Source organism: Callospermophilus lateralis, chromosome X (assembly GCF_048772815.1).
Source record: "Callospermophilus lateralis isolate mCalLat2 chromosome X, mCalLat2.hap1, whole genome shotgun sequence".
Lineage (NCBI taxonomy): Eukaryota > Metazoa > Chordata > Mammalia > Rodentia > Sciuridae > Callospermophilus > Callospermophilus lateralis.
Window position 1 is genome coordinate 24,776,332 of NC_135325.1, and position 22,550 is coordinate 24,798,881.

The following is a 22,550-nucleotide window of genomic DNA, read 5'->3' on the forward strand; positions in this document are numbered from 1 at the left end:
GGAATGTGACTCAGTGGTCAAGTGCCCCTGAGTTCAATCCCTGGTATCCCCCCCCCAAATTTTTTTTGGCGGGGAGCATCATTTTATTGGCCAGCTATGATTTCGTAAAGTAACAGTCTTATCTTTCTCATGTTATTTTATGAAATGTATATAAATATATATAAATTTTATGCTATTTTATGAAATCTTTTAGATATACATACATATATATAAATAACATGCATATGCAAGGTTTTGCTTAACTGTTTTATTTCCATGAATGTCTTTATTCTTAAATCTTTTGTCTTAATTATGTTTTGATTCATATTTTAATTTGTTTCCTTTATATTGATAAATTGTGTGTCAAGAATGTTATGTCAGTTTCCTCTTAAGTGTTACATTATACCTCTGATAACATCAGTCTTATTTCTATAAATCTGATTTGATAAAGAGGCATTCTATGTTAATTTGCATTTATATGATTACAGAGTTTTTAAATGATTGTTAGTCATTTACATTTCTTCCTTCATGAGTTTTTATTCACTTCCTTTGTCCATTTGCTATTGAATATCAGTGTCATTTCAGTATTAATTTATATGAGCTTTGTTTCTCGTATAGTTGGGAAATTCATTTTCCAAGACTCAGAAAAAATTCATTGAGCACTTACTATATGCAAGACATAGGGAATGGAGATGATACTTTTTAATTTAACAGAAGCAAAATTGTATCTTATTTAATTGCATACTTAAAGTCTCCATTTTCCTACAGATTCATATCAAATTGATATACTATTGTGTAAAACAGAAATAATTGACATCTTTGATAGACTCTATCTACAACTAGTATTTTTAAGCCAAACTTTGCAAACTTTTTTTTTAAAAAAATTATATTTGTAGATAGACACAATACCTTTATTTTATTTATTTATTTTTATGTGGTGTTGAGGATTGAACTCAGTGCCTCACATGTGCTAGGCAAGCGCTCTACCACTGATTCACAACCAAACTTTGCATTCTTTACTTCTGTAATAGTGTACCATTTATGATTGTAAAAATTAGGACAAGTTTTGCTGTGTCAGAAAAATCAAAATAATAGTAGCTTAAATAATACAGAAGTTTATTTCTTTCTTTTCTTCCTTTTTATTTTTTTAACCTGGATAAAGTCATGAGGAAACCAATCAGGTCTGGTTATGATAACTCCATGCTAATCAGAAACCCAGGCTCCTTCAAAATGGTTGCCTGCCATCTTCAACATAGGCTAAGTTTAAATAAAAAAAAATAAAAAGAAAAAGAAAGAAAGAAACTTATTTAAGGAAGATTTTTATCCAGAACTACTAGAATAGATGTTGAGACTATCACAGTAGGGGAGAGAGATTGGACTTAACTTTAAATATGGCAGAGACTGCTGGGGATTTATAACCAAAAGCAGAATGAACAGGTCAATGGACAGAAAATTCCTAAGAGTAGACATTCAGGAATGGGGATTCTTGCTAGATTTACTTAGCAGGATTTTTATTAAAACTCAGTTATGCAGGCCAAATACAGGGACCCAGGACAAGGCCTCTCTGAAAAGAGGATTCAGAAAATTTCTCTAAAGTTTGGTCAAGGAGAAAGTCTTTGTCTACACACCTTATGGTCAAAGTGGCTGTTCCAGCTTTAGTCATCTTGTCCTTGTTCCAATAGGTAGGGAAATGGACAAAGAACAGAGGGAAAAAAAAGGTATGTTCTTTTCCCTTTAAGATGTTTCTGGAAAGTTTCATATAGGATGATACTTACATCAAGTTGGCTAGAATGTTGCCATACTTACTTGCAAGGAAGCTTGCATACTTAATTGGGAAATGTAGCCTTTACTCTTGGCAATCATATGACCAAGAAACATATATCTTGTATTGATACAAGAGTAGCAGGATCCCAGATACTTGAGAGGCTGAGAAAGGAGGATTATAAGTTTGAGGCCTGCCTGGGCAATTTAGCAAGGTACTGTCTCAAAAACAAATAATACAATAAAATAAATTAGGGCTGGGGTTGTGGCTTAGAGGTAGAGTGCTTGCCTAGCATGCGTGAGGCACTGGCTTTGATCCTCAGCACCACAGAAAGTAAAATAAAGACATTGTATCCACCTATAAGTAAAAAATAAATATTTAAAAAATAAATAAATAAATAATAGGAAAATATCAGGAGCAACCAGCAATCTGAGAAAATGGAGAAATGGATTCAATTACGATCATGCATCTTATGGATCATATTTGTTTATTACTCAGCACAAATATCTTCTTTATATCAAATCTAAAAGTAATTGTCAATGATGGTTTTCAGTGAAATACATAAGAAAAAATAACATATAAAGTAAACATTTATAATCATCTTCAATTAATTTCAAATAAACATGGTGACTTGATTTTCTGAATCATGATACCGACTTGGAAAACCGCTAATGGTGTTTTTATTTTTATATTAACCCTCATCTATGAAAATATGAATCCCCATAAGCATCACCTAAAAATGTAAAATGGGAAAAATTTGGTATTCATTGCTTTTACTGTGCATGCATACCCCTTCCTTGCAGTATTTAAAATAATCTAGTTTGCAGAAATTCAATTTAGAGATAAATTTCAGCTATATATCTATAAAAACTACAACTGAAACCCTCTGGTGTGTGCCCATATTCAACAGAAGTGGTTTTTAAAGAAGTTTTCAAGGGCAGCATGTTCCTTTGAAGTATGTATTTTTTTGTATAAACACCCAATTTCCTTCCATCCAGTCAATTCTGTCATTGCATTGTCATTGCAATCATTTTTAAAAGCCCAGTATTTTATCCATGTTGTTCCTTAAAGAAATAGAGCTTTCTTCCTTTTTGCTATCCTCATTCTATCTCCACCTACACTTTTTTTGGAGCAATTTGTCATATGGATGACAGGACTTTCTGCTGTTTTTGCTATTCAGGAAAGATATTCTTTGGGTTTCAGATGACAAAAACACATCCTTGTTCCTTGGCGGGCCCTGATATTGAGATAATAGGTGTCTTAAGATAAGTCCAGGTGCAAGACTGGGTTGCTGATTACATAGATCATCAGTTTCTGCAACGACTTTAAATTGAGAGTTAACAAACAGCCAAGTATCAAATAGCAATGATTCCTAACTCCCTTACAGTTGTGATAAGCTGTTCTGTCATAGGATTTATGAGATCTTTGTCTTAGGTTCCCCCCACATAGACCTTGAACTCACGATTTGTATGCAGGTGATTCATTAAAAAACAAACAAACAAACAAACAAAACGACCACAACAAACCAAAAACTAGTAGAGAAAGCAATAGGGAAAGGGAAGAGGCCAAGCAAGGGTGAGATGTCAGGCAGAGCTTGACAGAGGGATCTTGAGCACGACTTCACAGAAGCAGATAATATTTGCTGATTGGACTCCATCATCCTCTCTAAAAAGCATTTAGAATGTCATTGCCCTTTTGCAATATACATGAGTGCATTTAATATCTCTGAAAAGTCCATAATGATCCACTGATTCCTCTCTTGGGTTGTAAGGGATTAGTTATGCTCTTCCTTGTGTGCTTTTAATTAGTTCCACTCAGTCTACCACTTTTCAGTATTATTGCTCTTTTCATTTGTTTGCTTTTTTGTGCGATTTTGCTGTGGTCAGCTGCCTGTCTATTCATATGATTTTTGTGACACTTCCTGGTATATTCCTATGAGCCAAGCTTTTTAGTGTCAAGAAGTGCTTGGTGTCATCTGCAGACATGAGAATTTCATAATGGCCTCTTAAGATACTGTTTAAACATGAAATTAGCATAATTCACAAGATTTTTTCTTTCTTTCTGTTTTGGTACCAGGGATTGAACCCAGGGACACTTAACCACTGAGCCACATTCTCAACCCTTTTTATTTGTTATTTTTATTTTGAGACAGTGTCTCACTAACTTGCTTAGGGCATCCCTAAATTGCTGAGGTTGGCTTTGAATTTGCAATCCTTCTGTCTGAGCTTTCTGAGTCTCTGGGATTACAGGCATGTGCCACAGGACTGGCTCCCAAAACTTCTGTAACTAGACAAGTAGTCTTTCAATTCTGTTCCTTGTTACTTTCCCTGAAACAATATTTTTAGTTTTTTTTTTTTTTTTTTTTTTTAGTTCTAGGTGGACATACCTTTATTTTGTTTATTTGTTTTTATGTGGTGCTGAGAATCAAACCCAGTGCCTCACACATGTGAGGGATTGAACTCAGGGGCACTTGACCACTGACTGAGCTCCATCCCCAGCCCTATTTTGTATTTTATTTAGAGACAGGGTCTCACTGAGTTGCTTAGCACTTCACTGTTGCTGAGACTGGCTTTGAACTCGTGATCCTCCTGCCTCAGCCTCCCAAACTGCTGGGATTACAGGCATGCATCACTGCACCTGGATCTCTGAAACAATTTTTTATCCAGGCAAATTTTTCTGCATTTTCAGAGGGTATTGGTTCTTTTTTACTACATTTTGATTTGAAAACTAATCAAATTCTTCATGAAGTTTATTAGATCAGAGTGGTGCTTATTGAAGAATGGCTCCATTGGGGAATGTGTGTCATGAAAGACTTTGTGGTGAGGTTGAACTTGGGCAGATGCCATATGGTGGGAGAAGCAGGGCAGGCAGAAGAAATCCTTCATGTGCACTGAAGCTTAACTTTGAGTGTTCAACATGGCTTTGCCCAATTGGGAAAGAAATAGCAGTCACTAATAAATACAGAGTCCTTTCCTAGCAAAGATATTTTAATAGATCGAGAACCAGTGAAAGGACTCTGATGTGTGAGAAGAGCATAGATGTTGAAAAACAAAACTCTGGATCTGAATCCTGGCTTAAGAGCTCCGTGACCCACAGCAAGTTGCCTCTCTGAGAATCTACTTTCTTACCTATCATGTGGGAATCGCAATTCCTTTCTCATGGGTTGTTGTCCAAGTTTAATGGCATGACATGTATGGAAGCATGCCAATCATAGAAGCTACATTCAAAACAAGAGGTAATATATTGTAATTTTCTAGATTTTTGTGTTTTGCCATGCTGGGGATGGAACCCAGGCCTCAGGCATGCTAAGTGAGTGTTCAACCCCAACCCCCAAACAGGTAACATTTTTTTTATATCCAGGGTACAAAAGGGAGATATACTCAGCCATGAACTTTCCTCATCAAATGTGACATAGCACCAGAGTTGATGGCATTTCTTCTAAACATGAATATAAGATGGGAGTGTTAGGAACTGTGTGCAAGTGTTGGCATCAGGCTACAGTGGTGTTATTCTGCCTGCATATATTATCTTAATGATTTTCGTCTTGTTGTTTCTGGTTTGACAATGTATCTCATCAGTCACTGTGTTTTTTCTCTCTTAATGGAATATGAAACTCTGGCTCGAGACAAGGAGTTCGCTTGTAGATATGGCCGCAGAGGCTGAAGTAAAACCTGGGAATGATGGCTCTGAAAGTATAGTAAGAGCTAATATTTACTGAGTTCTTATTGGATTTGTTGAGAACTAGACTTGGCTGCAGATAACAGGAATGCATTATAATAATGACTTAAACAATATGGAAATATATGCTGTTGTAATGTAAAAATCTGGGTTGGCTGATAGATTTGTTCTATTATAGAGGCTCATAAAAGCTGGGATCTGGGCTTCTTGTGTTTTACTGCTCCACTATCTTGAGAGGTTAGCTCTTGATCCAAAGTGACTCAACCTGTATCCTTAGCCCAGTCTTTGGGAAAGGATAAGGGGTTGAGGGAAAGGGGTACTTCCTTTTCCATTAGGGAAATGAGCTTCAGGTTACATACCTCCTTTCTGATCACATTTCACTGGCAATAGTAGGAAATCTACTATTTTAAAATTTTAAGGCTGTGGTTGTGGCTCAGTGGTAGAGCGCTTGCCTAGCATGCATGAGGCACTGGGTTCGATCCTCAGCACCACATAAAATTTTTTTTTAAAAAATAAAGATATTGTGTCCACCTAAAACTAAAAAATATTTTTAAAAAAAATTTAGTTTTACTTTTGATTAACATAATAATTATGCATATCAATGGGATGTAGTGTGATTTCAACATGTCTATACAGCATGTATTGATTAAATAAGGATAATTAGGATTTTTCTCTCTTTATCATTTAGAAACTTTGATCTCCACTCCTACTTCTTCATAAAATATATACTAGGTTATTGTGAACAAGTCACTCCACTGTGCTGCAGAACACAGAATTTATTTCTCTTAGCTAACAGTGCTTTGGTACTCATTACCCCTACCTCCCTTCATCTCCTCTCCCTGCCACCCTTCCCAAACTCTACTAATTACTATTCTATATTCAGACCATCATTTCTAGCTTCCACATATGAGTGCTCACATATGGCATTTATCTTTCTGTATCTGTCTTATTTTACTGAACATAATGTCTCCATTTCCATCCCGTTAACTGCAGGTGACAGGGTTTCCTTCTTTGTGACTGAATAATATTCCATTGTGTGGATATACCACGTTTTCTTTATCTATTCATTCATTGATGGGCACCTAGGTTGATTCCATTTCTTAGCTATTGTGGATAATGTTGCAATAAACATGGACATGCAGATATCTCTGTAGTGTACTGATTTCATTTCCTTTGGGCATATATCCAGTAGTGGGGATTGCTGGATATGGTATATCCATATGGTAGATCTATATTTAGTTTACTGAGGAACCTCCATAATGTTATCTATAATACTTGTACTAATTTACATTCCCACCACCAGTGTTTGAGACTTTCCCTTTTTATATATTTATTTTTTACTTATAGGTGGACATAATATCTTTATTTTATTTTTATGTGGTGCTGGGGATTGAACCCAGTGATTCATGCATGCTAGGCAAATGCTCTACCACTGAGCCACACCCCCAGCCCTTAAGACTTCCTTTTTAATCCATTTTTTTTAGTTATAGATAAGCACAATACCTTTATTTATTTATTCATTTTTATGTGGTGCTGAGGATCTAATCCAGTACCTCACATATGTACTAGGCAAGTGCTCTACCGCTGAGCCATGACCCCAATCCTGTTGGTCATTTTTATTACTTCTTTTGAGATACATCTATGCAGATAATTTATCCATTTTTTAAAAATTAGATCATTGTCCTCCCTCTCCCTTTTATTGAGAGACAGAGTCTCGCTATGTTACCCAGGCTGGCCCCAAACCTCAGGAATCAAGCTATTCCCCTGTTTCAGCCTTTTGAGTTGCTAGGACTACAAGATGTGTGTCACTACACCTGGTGAATGATTTGTTTTTATGTTTTTTTTAAGGTTTTTGAGTTCTTGGATATTAATTCTTTGTCAGATGAATAATTTGAAAATATTTCCTGCCAGTCTGTAGGTTGTCTCTTCACTCTTGATCATCTCCTGTGCTGTTCAGAGGCCTTTTTGTTTGATATGTGGTCCCATTTACTTGTGCTTTTTTTTTTTTTTTTTTTTTGCCTGTGCTTTTTGGGGTCTTATCCAAAGAATCATCACCTATACCAATGTCTTGAAGTGTTTCCCCTGTGTTTTCTTCTAGTACTTTCATATTATCAAGTATTGTATTCAGTTCTTTCATTCATTTTGAATTGATTTTTGTACAGGGTGAGAGATAGAGGTGGAGTTCCAATCCTCTGCATGTAGATATCTAGTTTTCCCAGCACCATTTATTAAAAGGCTGTCATTTCTCCAATGTATGTTTTTGGCATCGTTTTCAAGAACCAGTTGGCTGTAGATGCATGAATTTATTTCTGGGATCTCCATTCTGTTCCACTGATCTATGTGTCTGTTTTTATGCACTACTGTGCTATTTTAGTTACTATGGCTCTGTACTCTGTCTTGAAAATCAGGTACTGTGATGCTTCCAACTTTTTTCAAATTTGCTTTTCTTAAAACTCGGGGTCCTCTGTACCTCCATATGAAATTAAGGATTATTTAGAAATCTAGTCTTTAGTCTGAGTAGCCACGAGCCTTCATTAATGGAGACCTAAAGGGAGAACAGATACTGGGAAACACATACCATACCGGTCTATTCCACAATTACTATGTGTCAAGCTATACTAAATACTTACAAATATTGTTTCACTTAACAAATTAATAAATATTAATACTTTTAATAAATAAATTAATAATAATTTTATAAGTTAATAAATAGTGTTCTATTTAATGCTCACCAAAGCCAGATGAAGTTGTTTTACAGAGGGGATAGTTTGCAACACAGAGAAATTAAGTCTCCTTAAATTTTCAGACAGACAGGTGAAGTAATTGTGGTAAGGTCTCAGAGGAAATAAGAGGCATTACCAGGATTTGATCCCAGGCAGTCTGACTTCAGAGTTCTCTGCTCTGGGGTCAGTATGTAATTCTGACTTGTTTATTATGTCCCTTGGGTCTTGATGTGTTCTGCTAGATGAGATTGTTTAAAAGCATCAAGAAATAAAGGTCTGTTTATAAATTATTTATTCATGACTTCCTCTTCTGGGAAGCTAGTTGTTTCCATTCTTATCTTGTTTGGTACAAAGTAGTAATCGGTACAACTTTATCTAGGCAGGGAAACAAAAGAAAAATACCACCATTCAATGTGACAGGAATTTTAATGAAAGCAATTCCTGATTTGAAAGAAATGTGTCTATGCAATGATAAAGCAAAAAGTCAGTTTAACAGATTGAATTTTTTCAATGATGGAATTTTAAAAAAAGTGAATTCAGTATATTACCAGAATATAGAAATGAAAAGATTTTATCATTCAATGACAATCAAGATAGTTCATTTTTTTAGTCTTTAATATTTCAACTTTGTATAGCCCATCAATTCATATGTTAATATGAATGCTTCTGTATAGCAATAAAGAAAACTAAAGAATAAACATTTTTAAAAATGCAAGCACATCCTGCATTTATCCCAAATGAAGAATTGGTGCTAGCTGGAATTAAATTTCTTCAATAGCTGTTTTTCTTTTTCTTTTTTTGTATCCCACCCGTTTTTAACAGTTGAGAAGGGGTCGTATTTATTTCTATGCATTTTTTCACCAACCTCTCATACTCTTTGCTTTTCTTTCAATAAAAATATTAGAGGAAATGGTTAGAATTTTTAATAGTTTGGGGAATCAAAATATTCTTACTGGCCTAGCACGGTGGCGCACACCTGTAATCCCAGTGACTCAGGAGGCTGAGGCAGGAGGATCAAAAGTTCAAAGCCAGCCTCAGCAACTTAGCAAGGCCCTAAGCAACTCATTGAGACCCTGTCTCTAAATAAATTACAAAATAGGGCTGGGATGTGGCTCAGTGGTCAAGTACCCCTGAGTTAAATCCCTGATACCAAAAAAAAAATTTTAAAAGTCTTGCTGTCTAAATAAAAGTGAGTAGTTAGTAAAAGATTAAGGAAGATGGAAAAAGTTTTAGTCTTTAGAAAGGAATCGAGAATATTCTGTAATTTTTTTATAGTCTTACTTTTAGCTTCTTTTATTTTTACTTTCTTATCTTTTATTGGTACATTGTGATTATACTTCACAGTGGGATTCATTATTATATATTTGTATATGAATTACTTTCCCTAGTCCCTCCCCGTTTTTCTCTCCTCGTCCCTCCCCCTGGTCTTCTTCCTCAACTCTGCTGGTATTGCTTCTATTTTTATGGGGTCCTCCTTTTTTAAAAAAAACTCTTTCTCTCTAGCTTCCCATAGAAAGAACAGACAACCCTTGACTTTCTGATGGCTTATTTCACTCAACATAAGGCTCTCCAGTTCCACTGATTTTCCTGCAAATTGCATAATTTTCTTCTTCTTTATGACTGAATAAAGTGCCATTGTACATATAGACCATATTTTCTTTATCCATGGATGAACACCTAGACTGGTTCTCTAACTTTTTTATTGTAAATTGCAGAAAAACATGGGTATTCATGGATAATAGTTTGCTGACTTTAATTCTTTTGGAAAAATACTGAGGAGTGGTATAGCTGGGTCTTATGGGGTTCCATCCCTAGTGTTTTGAGGAATCTCTATACTGATTTCCACAGTGGTTGTACTGATTTACCACCCCACTAAGAGTATAAAAGTGTTCCTTTTTCTCTACATCTTCTATTTAGTTCATTTGCTCATTTATTGATCAGGTTATTTGTGGGGTTTTTTTTGCTGGGTTTTTTTTTCTCTCCCTCCCTCCCTCACCCCACACCTCTCCCTTCTTTGTACATTCTGGATATTGATCCTCTGTTGGAAGAGTGCCTAGCAAAGATTTTCTTCCATTCTGTAAGCTCTTTCTTTGCACTCTCGTTTCCTTTGCTGTGCAGAAGTTTTTTAATTTGATGCCATCCCATTTCCTAATTGTTGGTGTTATTTCCTGAGTCCTATTGAGAAAGTCTCTGCGTGTGCCTACATGTTGGGGTGTTTACGCCGTGTTTTCTTCTAGCAGTTGCAGAATTTCTGGTCTAATTCCTAAGTCTTTGATCCACTTTCAGTTGACTGCCTGGGTCCAGCCCTGGCGGGAGAGCCAGGGGTCCTAAAGGAGGAGTGGCATCGATGAAAGAAAAGATGGGACAACAGGTTGCAAGTTATGAGCAGTCTCCAGAAAAAAATCTGCTGTCCTTAGAGGGGCCTTTTTTTATACCTTTTTGACAGGTGTTTTTTCAGGTAGTTAATAGTTTCAAAGCCTGAAACTTCTTTAATTTACATAATTTTCAAGAATTACAATCTTTTCTGATATACATTGATTACCTTAGATATTGAGTACATTGTTCAAAATATATTCCAGCACCCTTAGCCAATCATGATTAAGCTTTTAAGTTTTTACCTCAATCAGTAGGTGTTAGACTACGCAACTAGACTACATGTCTCCTGACCTATTATTCACTTTTAACTTTAAAGCATACCTATAGTTATTTCATTAACCTTTAACTTTAAAGCATACTTATGATTATTGTAAGCTTTCTTACTTCTAAACTAAAATCCCAGCAAAACCCACTTAAAATAGTGAAAGTCTATTACTTAAAAGCCTACTACTCTGAAGTGCCTCTAAAATATATTTATATTAATTTTACATTATTTTATTTTAATTTCCAAGATAATTTCCTTTTTTCATAGGACCTATTTAACTGCTTTCTTAAAGAGTTTCCTTGATCCTTGGTCAAAGCACACCAATTCTTATGTCTTTTGTAATCTTTAAAGGGCAGGCTCTGCACCTCAACCCATTTGTCATTAATATTAACCATGTGTTTTCCATTCTTATCATGAATTCCTGTGTAAGGCAAAGGAGGGTCTGTTGGTGGGGGAAACGTATGTTGCACAGGTTGTGGCTTTAGAACAGGGGGCTTAATGTAAATTGTTAAGCTTTCCTCAGGAACCTCAATTTGCAATCTTTTTCCCGTAAATTTCTTGCAAAATAACACTATTGTTTGTATCCTGAGAGATATTGAAACACACCTTGTGGCATGTCTCAGTTGTATCCTTAGTCTCATTCTGGGAATTTTCCTGCAATCTCAGGCAATACGTACTTTTATTATTGATTGACGTATGCCCTGTTATCCATATCATGAGTATCATAAACAAAACACTTAACATTCCCCATGGTTCTGGTTTCCAGATGGTGTGGCCCTGCCGCAGCATCCCCCACACTATGATCCTGTCAGACAGCGGGTGCAGGAAGCCCTTCACCAGTCGATTTTTGTGCAGGGGAAGAGATAGAGATCCAAATTCATTCTTGTACATACGAGTGTCCAGTTTTCTCAGCATCATTTGTTAAAGAGACTGTCTTTTCTTCAATGTATGTTTCTTGGCACCATTGTCAAGAATGAGATGATCATAGCTCTTTGGGTGTGTTTCTGTGTCTTCTGTCTTACTGGTCTATACGTCTGTTTTTATGCCAGTATCATGATGGTTTTGTTGTTATAGCTCTGTAGTATACTTTGAATCCTTCTAAGTTTTGCAGATGATGTCATTCTGCAACTGCCTAACACTGAATTTCTTGTTATGTAGAAGAAGAAAAATAGAGACCCATTTTTAAGGCTGTTACTTGGAACCAGAAGCATTTCTAGATTATGTGGATAGCTTATGAGAAAGATGAGCAGATACTATGCCTTCAGGCCAAAAGCTCACCTTCCTCAGGTACCTTCTTGAGGCTAGGCCAGCCATGCAGAATCCAAAGAGGTTCACCTTGCTTTGTAAGTGCTCATTAAATGGAAGGCAGAGACATAGCCCATCTTATTCCTCTCCTAGTTGCCTCTGCTTTCCTTTCTCCTTGGTCCTGCAGAGAAGACATTAAACAGGAGTGAGTTTGTTATTATAGTGATGTTGGTGCCCTCTTCTGCTCCTGGGCTTTCCTGCCCTTCCACCTTTCGCCATGTTGGACACAGCAACAAGGGCCTTTCCAGATTGACAGCCCCTTGATCTTGGATTTCAGAACAGTAAAAAACAAATGTCTTTTTTTTAACCAATTACCCAGAGTATGCAATTCTATTATATGACACAAAACAGACCAAGACACCCTACCATTGCCCTTCCTCTGCTTCCTTTGTGTCTGAAAATGGCTGTGCCCACATAACATGGATTCTCCTAGATCTGATTGAATTAGTTCAATTTCAAAGACAAGCTGGAAAACTCAGTAAGCTCTTTAATAGTTTTCACCAACCTCTGCAATTCTTCTCAGTTTTCTCTGCATGTCTCAGAGATAGTTGCCAGAATATATGGGCCCATAAGCACCAATTGTATTAGCAGTTGCCCAACCAAGATGTTCAGGCCTTTCATCTTTGCTTCCTTGTGACTGACTTATACTTGGCCCCAAGTCCTTTTCAACACTTGTAACTATGAACTGTAAAAGCCAATTGCTAAATAAAGTCCTGCCAAGTGGAGCAAAAAGAAAGATGTAATACATACATACATACATACATACATACATACATACATACAATGCAATACAAATGTTTGACTAATTTGTGGCCATAATTTCTCCAGGTGGTCTCAGCTCCTCCAGTTTAAGGAGGTGCTGTGTGGTTAAACTTCAGGAACTTGACCATAGACTCTTTTCTAGGAGAGAATTTGCCTCAAGAATATTCCACAATTCCCCATTTTCTTAGTTTATTACTCTTTGGTCCATCAACCCACTTGGGCTGCTCTCTGGGATTGCTGGCTTTGTTCTACTTGTTTTGAGTAGTTTGTTTCTTTATCACTGTTGCATGGATTGTTATAGATTTTGGACACTGCAGTGTTCTGTTTTTCCTGCTCCCTGAGGGTTGGGCATGACAAAGTTTAGTATCACAAATGTAAAAAGGAGATGGTATGAAATATGGGGGATGATTGTGGACTTTTTTTTCCTGGAACATAGAAGTGTTGTGTTGAAGGGAATAGAGATCAACAGCATGAAGGAACCAAATGTCTCTGAAGCATTTAAGTGAGAATGAGCCTGTCTTCTATAGTAGTATTTTCCAATTTTGGCACTATATTTGAGTAAATAATGGAAGTGTTTAAAATACCATTGCATAGGCCACATCCAAATCCAATGATATCAGAATGTGTGGAAGTGAGGCCTGGGAATCACTATATTTTTTTTTAAAAATCTTCCCAAATTATTTCAACATATAGCCAAATTTGAGAACAAATGTTTCAAATATAGTATCCATCTATAACTAAAAAAAATTTGCCTCTCAAACTCTAATCACTTGAATATTTTATGAAACCACTGATTTTGAAAAAATGCACTTTCTGATCCAGTAGGTCTGAAGTATAGCATTCCTACCAAGTTCCCTGGAGAAAGGACTGCCCTGGTACCTATGTGCCAGATACCATGCTGGGAACTTTATTTATATTTGCTCATTTAATATATATATATATATATATATATATATATATATATATATATATATATATATATTTGGAATCAGGGATTAAACCCAGAGGCACTCAACCACTGAGCCACATCCCCACCTCAGCCTATTTATTTATTTATTTATTTATTTATATAGTGCTGGGGATTGAACTGAGGGACACTCAACCACTGAGCCACATCCCCAGCCCTATTTTGTATTTTATTTAGAGACAGGTTCTCATTGAGTTGCTTAGGCCTTGCTAAGTTGCTGAGGCTGGCTTTGAACTTGTGATCCTCTTGTCTCATCTTCCTGAGCCACTGAGATTACAGGTGTGCACCACTGTGCCCGGCTTTATTTTTTTATCTTGAGACAGAGTCTCCGTAAGTTGCTTAGGGCCTTGCCAAGTTGCTGAGGCTGATCTTGAACTTGAGATCCACCCGCACTGTGTCAGCCTCCTGAGCTGCTGGGATTACAGGTGTGTGCCACCACACCTGGCAACTCATTTAATCTTAAAAACAACTATGAAAGAATACAATTACTCTCATTTTAAAAAATGAGAGTTTGAAATTGAGTGACTAAATCATTGCCTAAGGTTGGACGGCTAATACATGAGGAACCTGGATTCATAGACATGACTGATAGCAACGTCATAGGTTAATGGAAATTGTTGGATACTATCAAATGCTAAGCAGAAGTGTCAATATCTGAAATGCTAGACAGTATTTTGTAGGCACAACATTCTTGGGATCAGGAAGGAAAGTACCAGTGTGTCGATTGGTTTTGCACTGTTGTCTCATGTAGTACATCCAGGCAGACAAAACCCCTGCAACCATGCGTGCCTTTGCACCCCAGCAATGCTCCAGTGTTGTGGCATCAAAGATGTCCTGGATAAGTTGGAGTAGAATGTGAATAAATCTTCATAGAAAAATAGTGCTAGTGGAAGATGTCAAAAATAAAGCATGAGGGGCTGGCACTTTGGCTCACTGGCAGAACACTTGCCTGCACATGTGAGGCCTTGGGTTTGATCTTCAGCACCACATAAAAATAAACCAGCAAAATAAAGATAAAAAAATTAAACAAACCAAATAAAGATATTGTATCCATCTATAACTAAAAAATAAAAAAAATAAAGCATGAACGTAATTTTCAACTACATATCAATGGATCATTGATTCTGGAAGGAGAAATTGTATTCTCTGCAAGTATTTGGCTTTGACTCCTTGATTTGAATATTCTTCCAAACGAAAACATCTCTTAAAAATAGGTCCGCTCCTATATGTATGTGTGTTCTTGTACTTCGGATTGAACCCAGAGGTGCTTTACCTCAGAACTACATCTCCAGCCCTTTTTATTTCTTTATTTTGAGACAGTGTCTCATTACGTTGCTAAGGCTAGCCTCGAACTTGTGATCCTCCTGCTTCAGTCTCCTGAGTCACTGGGATGATAGGTATGTGCCACCACGCCTGGCTCTGTGTGTACTTTTTTAAGTGATTTTTTTTTCTCTTTCAGGAAGCTGAAAAATGAGCTCCTGGAGGCAAAACGTAGAAGTGGGAAGACTCAACAAGAGACCAACAGAGTCTGTGTTCACTGTCAGAGAAACCTGGGCCTCATCTTTGACCGGGGAGACCCGTGCCAGGCCTGCTCACTGAGGGTGTGCAGTGAATGTCGGGTTGTGGGCCTCAATGGCAGCTGGAAGTGCACTGTCTGCGCCAAAGTCGCGTGAGTTTTTTGCCCCTCCTCCCTTTTTTTGTGGAAAGAGAAAATTTGATAGATTGGAGTGGGGAAAGCAAGAAAGAAAAATAGTGTGTTATAAATTTAGGGATAGAGAGTTAGATAGGGTTCAAGTATAGCCCAGTCACGTTCAGCAGTGCCTTGGCAGGACTCTGGGGTGTGTGTGTGTGTGTGTGTGTGTGTGTATGTGTGTGTGTGTGTGTGTGTGAGAGAGAGAGAGAGAGAGACAGAGAGAGAGACAGAGAGAGAGACAGAGAAACAGATAGAAGAGTTGAGATAGAGGTAGATTCAAAGACAGAAAAGAGTATTTAAAGTTCCTTTTGCAGCTGGGAGATTTAGCTCAGGGGGTAGGGCACTTGCCTAGCATGGGCAATGCCCTGAGTTCAATCCCCAATACCAAAAATATAAAATAAAGTTCTTTTCTTTATGGTACTGGGGGTTGAATGCTGGGATGTTCTACTACTGAGATATACCTTTTCATTTTTTATTTTGAGACAGGGTCTCACTAGGTTTCTCAGGCTGGCCTCAAACTTGTGATGCCTCAGTCTCCGAGTAGCTAGAATCAGAGGTGTGCACCACCATCTCAGCAGAGAACAATATTTAAAAGAATAACTGTGGCTGGATACCATGACACATACCTGTAATCCCAGCAGCTTGAGAGGCTGAGGCGGGAGGTCCACAAGTTGAAAGCCAGCCTCAGGAACTTAGTGAGGCCCTGAGCAACTTAGTGAGAACCTGTCTCAAAAAAAAAAAAAAAAAAAAAAAAGTGCTGGGGATGTGGTCAGTAGTTAAGCACCCCTGAGTTCAATTCCTGTTACAAAAAAAAAAAATTATCTTGGAAGGAAATGTGGGTGGTGTGGTACCAGAGTGACTCCATTTCTCCATTTCTGCTTCTCTCAATAAGAACTACTGCTCTGTTGAAAATTTTTATATTCAGTGACTGAGTTACTTAACTTGTTATTTTTTTTCTGTTGTTTCATAAAGGTAACCCTGAATAGAGCAATTTATATATACTATGTTTCAGCAATGAATTGAGAAAAGCCATTGTAAAGAAATGGAGCATTTAAGTTCTTTTATTTATTTATTTTTTTGTGTGTAGCACTAGGGATCAAACCTAGGGCCTTGTGCATGCAAAGCAAGCACTCTACCCACTGAGGTATATCCCCAGCCCAAATTCTTTTTATGACTCACTTTGGATATGTTACTTTGATTGACTTAAGTGATTATATTCAATTCAACAAAGGTCCCACATAAGCAAATCGCTTTTAATACTTCCTTCCTGTCATTAGTGAACATCCTCTATCAGATCTAGGAGAAATCATTGATATGTGGGTTTCAACATAGCCTTCTGATTTGAAGGAGTTCTTTATACATTCAGCACACAAGTTGTGTTGGCTACATGCGTTGAAGATATCTTCTCCCACCTTCTCACTTGGCTTTCCACTTGCTTAATGGTTCCATTTAGTGAACAGAAATCTCTAATTTGTGGTAGTTTAATATATTAATTTTTTTCTTGTATGATTAATAGAATTTCTTCTTCCTGTATTCTTTTTAAGGAAATTTTCCCTAGCCCCCAAATCATGGAAACATTTTCTTATGTGATCTTCTGTAATTGTTATTATTGTATCTTATTGTTATTATAATTTTTATTAATTTACATGTAAAATTACTTATATACCAGTTAACAGATAATCTACCTGGAATTGATATTGAGAGAGATATACTAAACTCTCTCAATAACCATTGTGAAATTTCTATTTATCCTTTTAGTTATGTTTATATTTGCTTATATATTTAGATTTACAACATAGCTACTATTTTTATTTCTGTATATTCTTTGCTACATTTCTTTGCTTTAATTCAGAATATATATATTTTTTCATTTTGCCTAAAGGTAGGGTACTCGTTAGTGTTTAGTGTCATTCTGTTACTGATGAATATGTGTTATTCTTGGCATAACTTTATTTCACTCTTGAGTTTTCAATGGTTATTCTGTTTATTACTTTTTAAATTTAAGTTAAATTTATTTGAAATCATAAAAACATAAAAATTGAAGGCATATTTTGATACATGTATGTATTGTATAATGTTTACAGATTGTATAACGTTTACATATTCATCTTCTCAAACATTTATCATTTCTTTATGGTAAAAATTTCCAGAATCCTTTCTTCTTTTTGAAATGTCAATGCATTGTTGTCATCTATAGCCATCTTCCTATCCAATTGCACATCAGAACTTCTTGGGGTTGTGGATCAGTGGCAGACTGCTTGCCTTGCACATGTGAGGCACGGGGTCAGATCCTCAGCACCACATAAAAATAAATACACAAAGTAAAGATATTGAGTCCATGTATGAATAAAAAATATTTTAAGAAAAGAACTTCTTATTTAACTGTAACTTAGTACTCATTGATAACTTTTCCCCATTCTTCCCTCTTTCTCGCCAATGACCCACACAAACAAGGTGAACTGGGTTTAAAAGAGCTGGCTGCAACATTAAGCTAAGAAAGGAACAAAAAATCACACAATACAGAGAGTAGTTTTTAAACCGAGACTAGGACAGCTCTGCAGCCTTAAGGGTCAGCTTCCATGCTGGAAAGAGGGCTGGAAAAGGGAGTACATGCACCCAGAATCCCTTTATTTATAGCGATGGGTGTGTGGCAGGGCATCAAAGGGGGATAAGGTTTCAAGGGTGGAGTCTTGCTTCCTGATGTCTTCCTGATGGTCAGCAGATTGACTGACATCTTGGCGAGTCACACCCATCTCAGGTGCGGTGTGAGATCTTAGGCAGAGCTAGAGGGGGAGGTGCACCTGCATCATGCGGATCACTCCCTGACATGGATTTGAAGAGCCAGGCCTCTCCCCTCAAGAGGCCACTATGTGCAACACAATCCACGCACAGCCCAGGACAGCTCATGACACCTCTCCCCTACTCTTCCCAGCCTCTGGTAATCACCGTTCTAGTCTCAATTTCTATGAGATCAACTTTTTTGGATTCCATGTATGAGTGAGATCTTGTGCTCCCTGTCTTTCTGTGCCTGGCTTATTTCATTTAACATAATGATCTCTGGTTCCACCCATGTTGTCAGTAATGACAGGATTCCACTCTTCTTTATGACTGAATAGTATAACATGGTGCATATTTACCACATTTTCTTTATCCATTCATCAGTTGATGGACACATAGGTTGTTTCCATTTCTTTGTTATTGTGATATTGTTGCAATAAACGTGGGCATGCAGATGTTTCTTCAACATACTGATTTCATTTCCTTTGGATATATGCTGGGTAGTGAGATTGCTGGATCATATAGTAGTTCTATTTTTAATTTTTTTTTTGAAGAACCTCAAAAATGTTCAAAATATTTACTGGTTATTGAATCCTAGGCAGGAAGTTATTAACTTTCAGTAAGTTGAAGATTCCATTGGCTTCTGGTTTCTAATATTTGTTAGGTAATCAGCTATCAGTATACTGTTGCCCCTTTGTAGGTAATATTTTCCTTGCTTTCTTTCTATCTTTTACTTTTTTGTATTTCTGGGGCTGGAGATCAAACCCAGGGCCTCTCACATGCTAAGCAAGTGCTCTGCCACTGAACTTAGGATAATTCATTCAGGACAATGAAGAAGGAAATAAAATTTCAACAAATAACTGATGTTTCAACTGCAGACACTTTCTTTTGACTATTTTTAATATTTCTCCCCTTTCTACTGGGCTTTTAACAGTTACTGTAGCATATCTCAGTCTGATTTTCTTTGTTTTTAATCTCTCTTGGGGTTCCTAGAGCATCTTGAATCTGTGTCTTAATTTTTGTCACACATGAAAACTTCTCAGACAATCTCTCTCTGGATATTTCTTTTCCTCCATTATCTTGCTCCTGTGTATCTTAGTCATGCTCAACATCTTTTTGTATATCACTCATGGTCCTTTCTGTATTTTCTATCCTTTGTATCAGAATTCAGTTTGTATATTTTTTGTGAGGCCTTTCTTCAAGTTCCTAAGTCTTATCTTTGGTTATGTCTAATTTGCTGTTAAACCCATCTATTTAATTCTTAAATTCAGTTATTGTGCTTTTCAGTTTTAAATTTTTCATATTGTTTCAGTTGTACTTTCTATCTCTTTGCTGATCTTCTTATTCTTTTCTTGTAATGTATTCAAATTATTTGTAGTTATTTAATAATCTATAAATTACAGCTCCATTATCTGAGAGTCCCATGGGATTATTTCTATTGATGGTTGTTTCTCTGGGTTTTGGTCATATATTTCTATAAACCTGGTAGTCTTTGACTGATGGTCAAAGTATAGGAAAAATGGTGAGGCTTAGTGAGATTCTGTATAATATGAATCCATTGAGAATATAAATTCTTCTTTTGGAAGGGAAATAGGACAGGGACACTGCATATCCTTGATTACCTTAAGTTTAAGATTGAAAAAATTTCAAAATTGGGGCCTCAGTCCCCATGAGGGCTAACATGTTTCTGGATCATATGTACTCTTAGGGAATACTCTCTCAAGGTCTCATAGCATACGTAAGAGAGACAATTGGGTTTACATTTTATAGATGGCAGAAATAAGAGCACAAGAGATAGTATGTGTGTTAGTTGACTTGGGAAGTGTATCAATGTTTTTGAGTTTGTTTCTTCACCCAGCTCCTTTCCCACCAGACTATATCAAGTTGAGATCTGACATTTCAGGACAATGAAGAAGGAAATAAAATTTCAACAAATAACTGATGTTTCAACTGTAGAGTTAGAATTGATGGGATTCCTTGATGACCATTTCTCCAATTCTTATACAATGTTATTTTATTTGATTCAGTATTTATTCTTTTCCATTTTTATTCCACTTCTGTTCATCCTCAACTTTACACTCCAGACCCTCATTCACTCAGACTGAACTAACTAGTAACAGTGACTCAAAAGCCCTTCAGTCATTCCCAGGTAGCCCCAAGCTTTGATATGGGAAGAGGACTTTTATCTTTAATTTATGAATACCACTGGCAATTTCTGAAGCATACTTTTCAATACAAGACCAAAGAAGCTTATGTTTTTAGCCATCAACTCATTTACTAGTTAGTATGAATGGTAACTGAAGTCTAATTCTGAGACCTTCCTTCTAAAGCTTATTTGATTACATTTAGGCTGTATTAATGAGAAATTAACTTTAAATGTATTAAGTGAGTAGGATTTAGCAAGTGTTATAGAAGCTAGCCTACCCAAGCCAATACAAACTATTTCTGTGTTTTTCCTTTAGATCTTATGTGCTATATATTTTACTTATTTATCCTTTTTATATTTCTTCCTCCACTAGAATATAAGCTTCATAACCATGAGGGCAAGGTTTTTATCTATTCTGATATAGTTCTAGTGCCTAAAAGAATGCATATAATAAGTCCTCAAAATGTATGTGTTAAATGAATATATGGAAAACAAACTGATAAATACATGGACAAATGGCTTCTACTTAAAGCATTTCAGACTTGAGCAACTGAAACAAATAAAGTTTTTTGTTTTTGTTTATGTTTTGTTTTGTTATTCTGTCAAGATCAGGGGTTTAAAACAATGAGCTATATCAAATACATTTGTCTTCTGAACAAAGACATTTTTTAGTTATCACAGAAAAATATTATAATAACACAAGTTGTTGTCAGAAGGTATAAGAATAAATAACAACAAACTGAAAATTCTGTGTTTTTCTTGGGCATGTTAATGCCTTAATAAGAACTTTCTGAATCAATTGCATTCCTCTTATTGGTGAGATAATAATTGAATAAAACCAACCATTCACCTATTTAATTGATCTATCCATAGACCCTTTCATTCATCCTTGCTGCACATTAATTGATAACTTGTTGTTATACAAGGGGCCAAGGACACAAAAGACTACCATCAATGGTTTCATAAGCTAAGGAGCAAGGTGAATCTATTAATTTATCATTTCATCCACAAATAGAATTCTGTTTATTTATTTATTTATTCAGTGGGGTACCAGAGATTGAACTCAGGGCACTCGGCCATTGAGCCACATCCCCAGCCTTATTTTGCATTTTATTTAGAGTCAGGGTCTCATTGAGTTAATTAGGTAGGGCCTTACTAAGTTGCTGAGGCTGGCTTTGAACTCATGATCCTCCTGCTTCAGCCTCCAGATCCGATGGAATTATAGCCTTGCGCCACCGCACCCGGCTCTAAAATTCTGTTTAAATACATTAAAGTGTCCTAAGAAGAAAACAGCTTTTATGTGTGATTCTTATATCTCTGTGACAACAACTCATTTATAGTTATATCCTTCTGCAACCATTGGAAATTTACATGATGGGTGTTTAAATTTAGGATATCAAAATCCATGCTTAATTTTCAAACTGAAAATCAGAGTATACTACTCTCCAATATTCCAGCTACCAGTGTGAGTGATCCCAGAAGATCAAAACTATTCGTCAGTATTGGAAGAATCTTGTTTGCTATTCATAGAGCAGTTTTCAAAAAGGAAGCATGAATGATATTTTATTGCCAGTACACACCCTTTGTTTGTTATGAGAGACTGTTACAACCCCACTGGGCTATCTCCTTGTTTAATAGACCATAAAATTGAAATTCCCACCCTGACCTCTAAGAGATGAGATGAGTCAGAAAGTGACTCATTCTCTAATCAGCTGGAAGAACAACCTTTATTGTCATTTACCTTGGATTGGATAAAAGTAAAGACATTTTATTTCTGAAACCCTGAAATGATTACAGCAGCGACTGATGGAAGGGATGCTACCTGTTCAAATGAGCTGAGCAGTTCCTGACATTTTCTCCAACCCAATTCAACAAGTTGGCCTCTCTAGGTCTAGTTTGAAAAACAACTCTATAGAAACAAAATGAAAGGGACCTTGACCCAACCAGTTGGTTCATTTTGCTATCTCAATAAGATCTATAAAATTCCATATGATTATGTTAGCTGAGGCAATTGCCATCTAACATAAAGATGGTCATAATGATTGTTTTTCTGAATTAGCAACCAATTGATCCCCAAAAGACACCAAAAATAATAATAAAATAAAAAGCCACCAAA

The 22,550-nt window shown here is 36.4% G+C and overlaps 1 protein-coding gene and 1 non-coding gene across 3 annotated transcripts in view; both read left to right on the forward strand.

Annotated features, from left to right (window-relative positions):
- Window positions 1-22,550, forward strand: part of Sytl5 (synaptotagmin like 5) — a 106,236-nt gene that overhangs the window by 12,844 nt on the left and 70,842 nt on the right. For both annotated transcript variants that reach the window (XM_077107446.1, XM_077107447.1), the window contains exon 2: window positions 15,277-15,486. In XM_077107446.1, the coding sequence (XP_076963561.1) occupies window positions 15,277-15,486 (210 nt within the window). The remainder of the gene's footprint in view (window positions 1-15,276; window positions 15,487-22,550) is intronic.
- Trnaa-agc (transfer RNA alanine (anticodon AGC)) lies at window positions 5,841-5,913 on the forward strand. Its single transcript has one exon. It is a non-coding gene; the product is annotated as a tRNA-Ala (tRNA).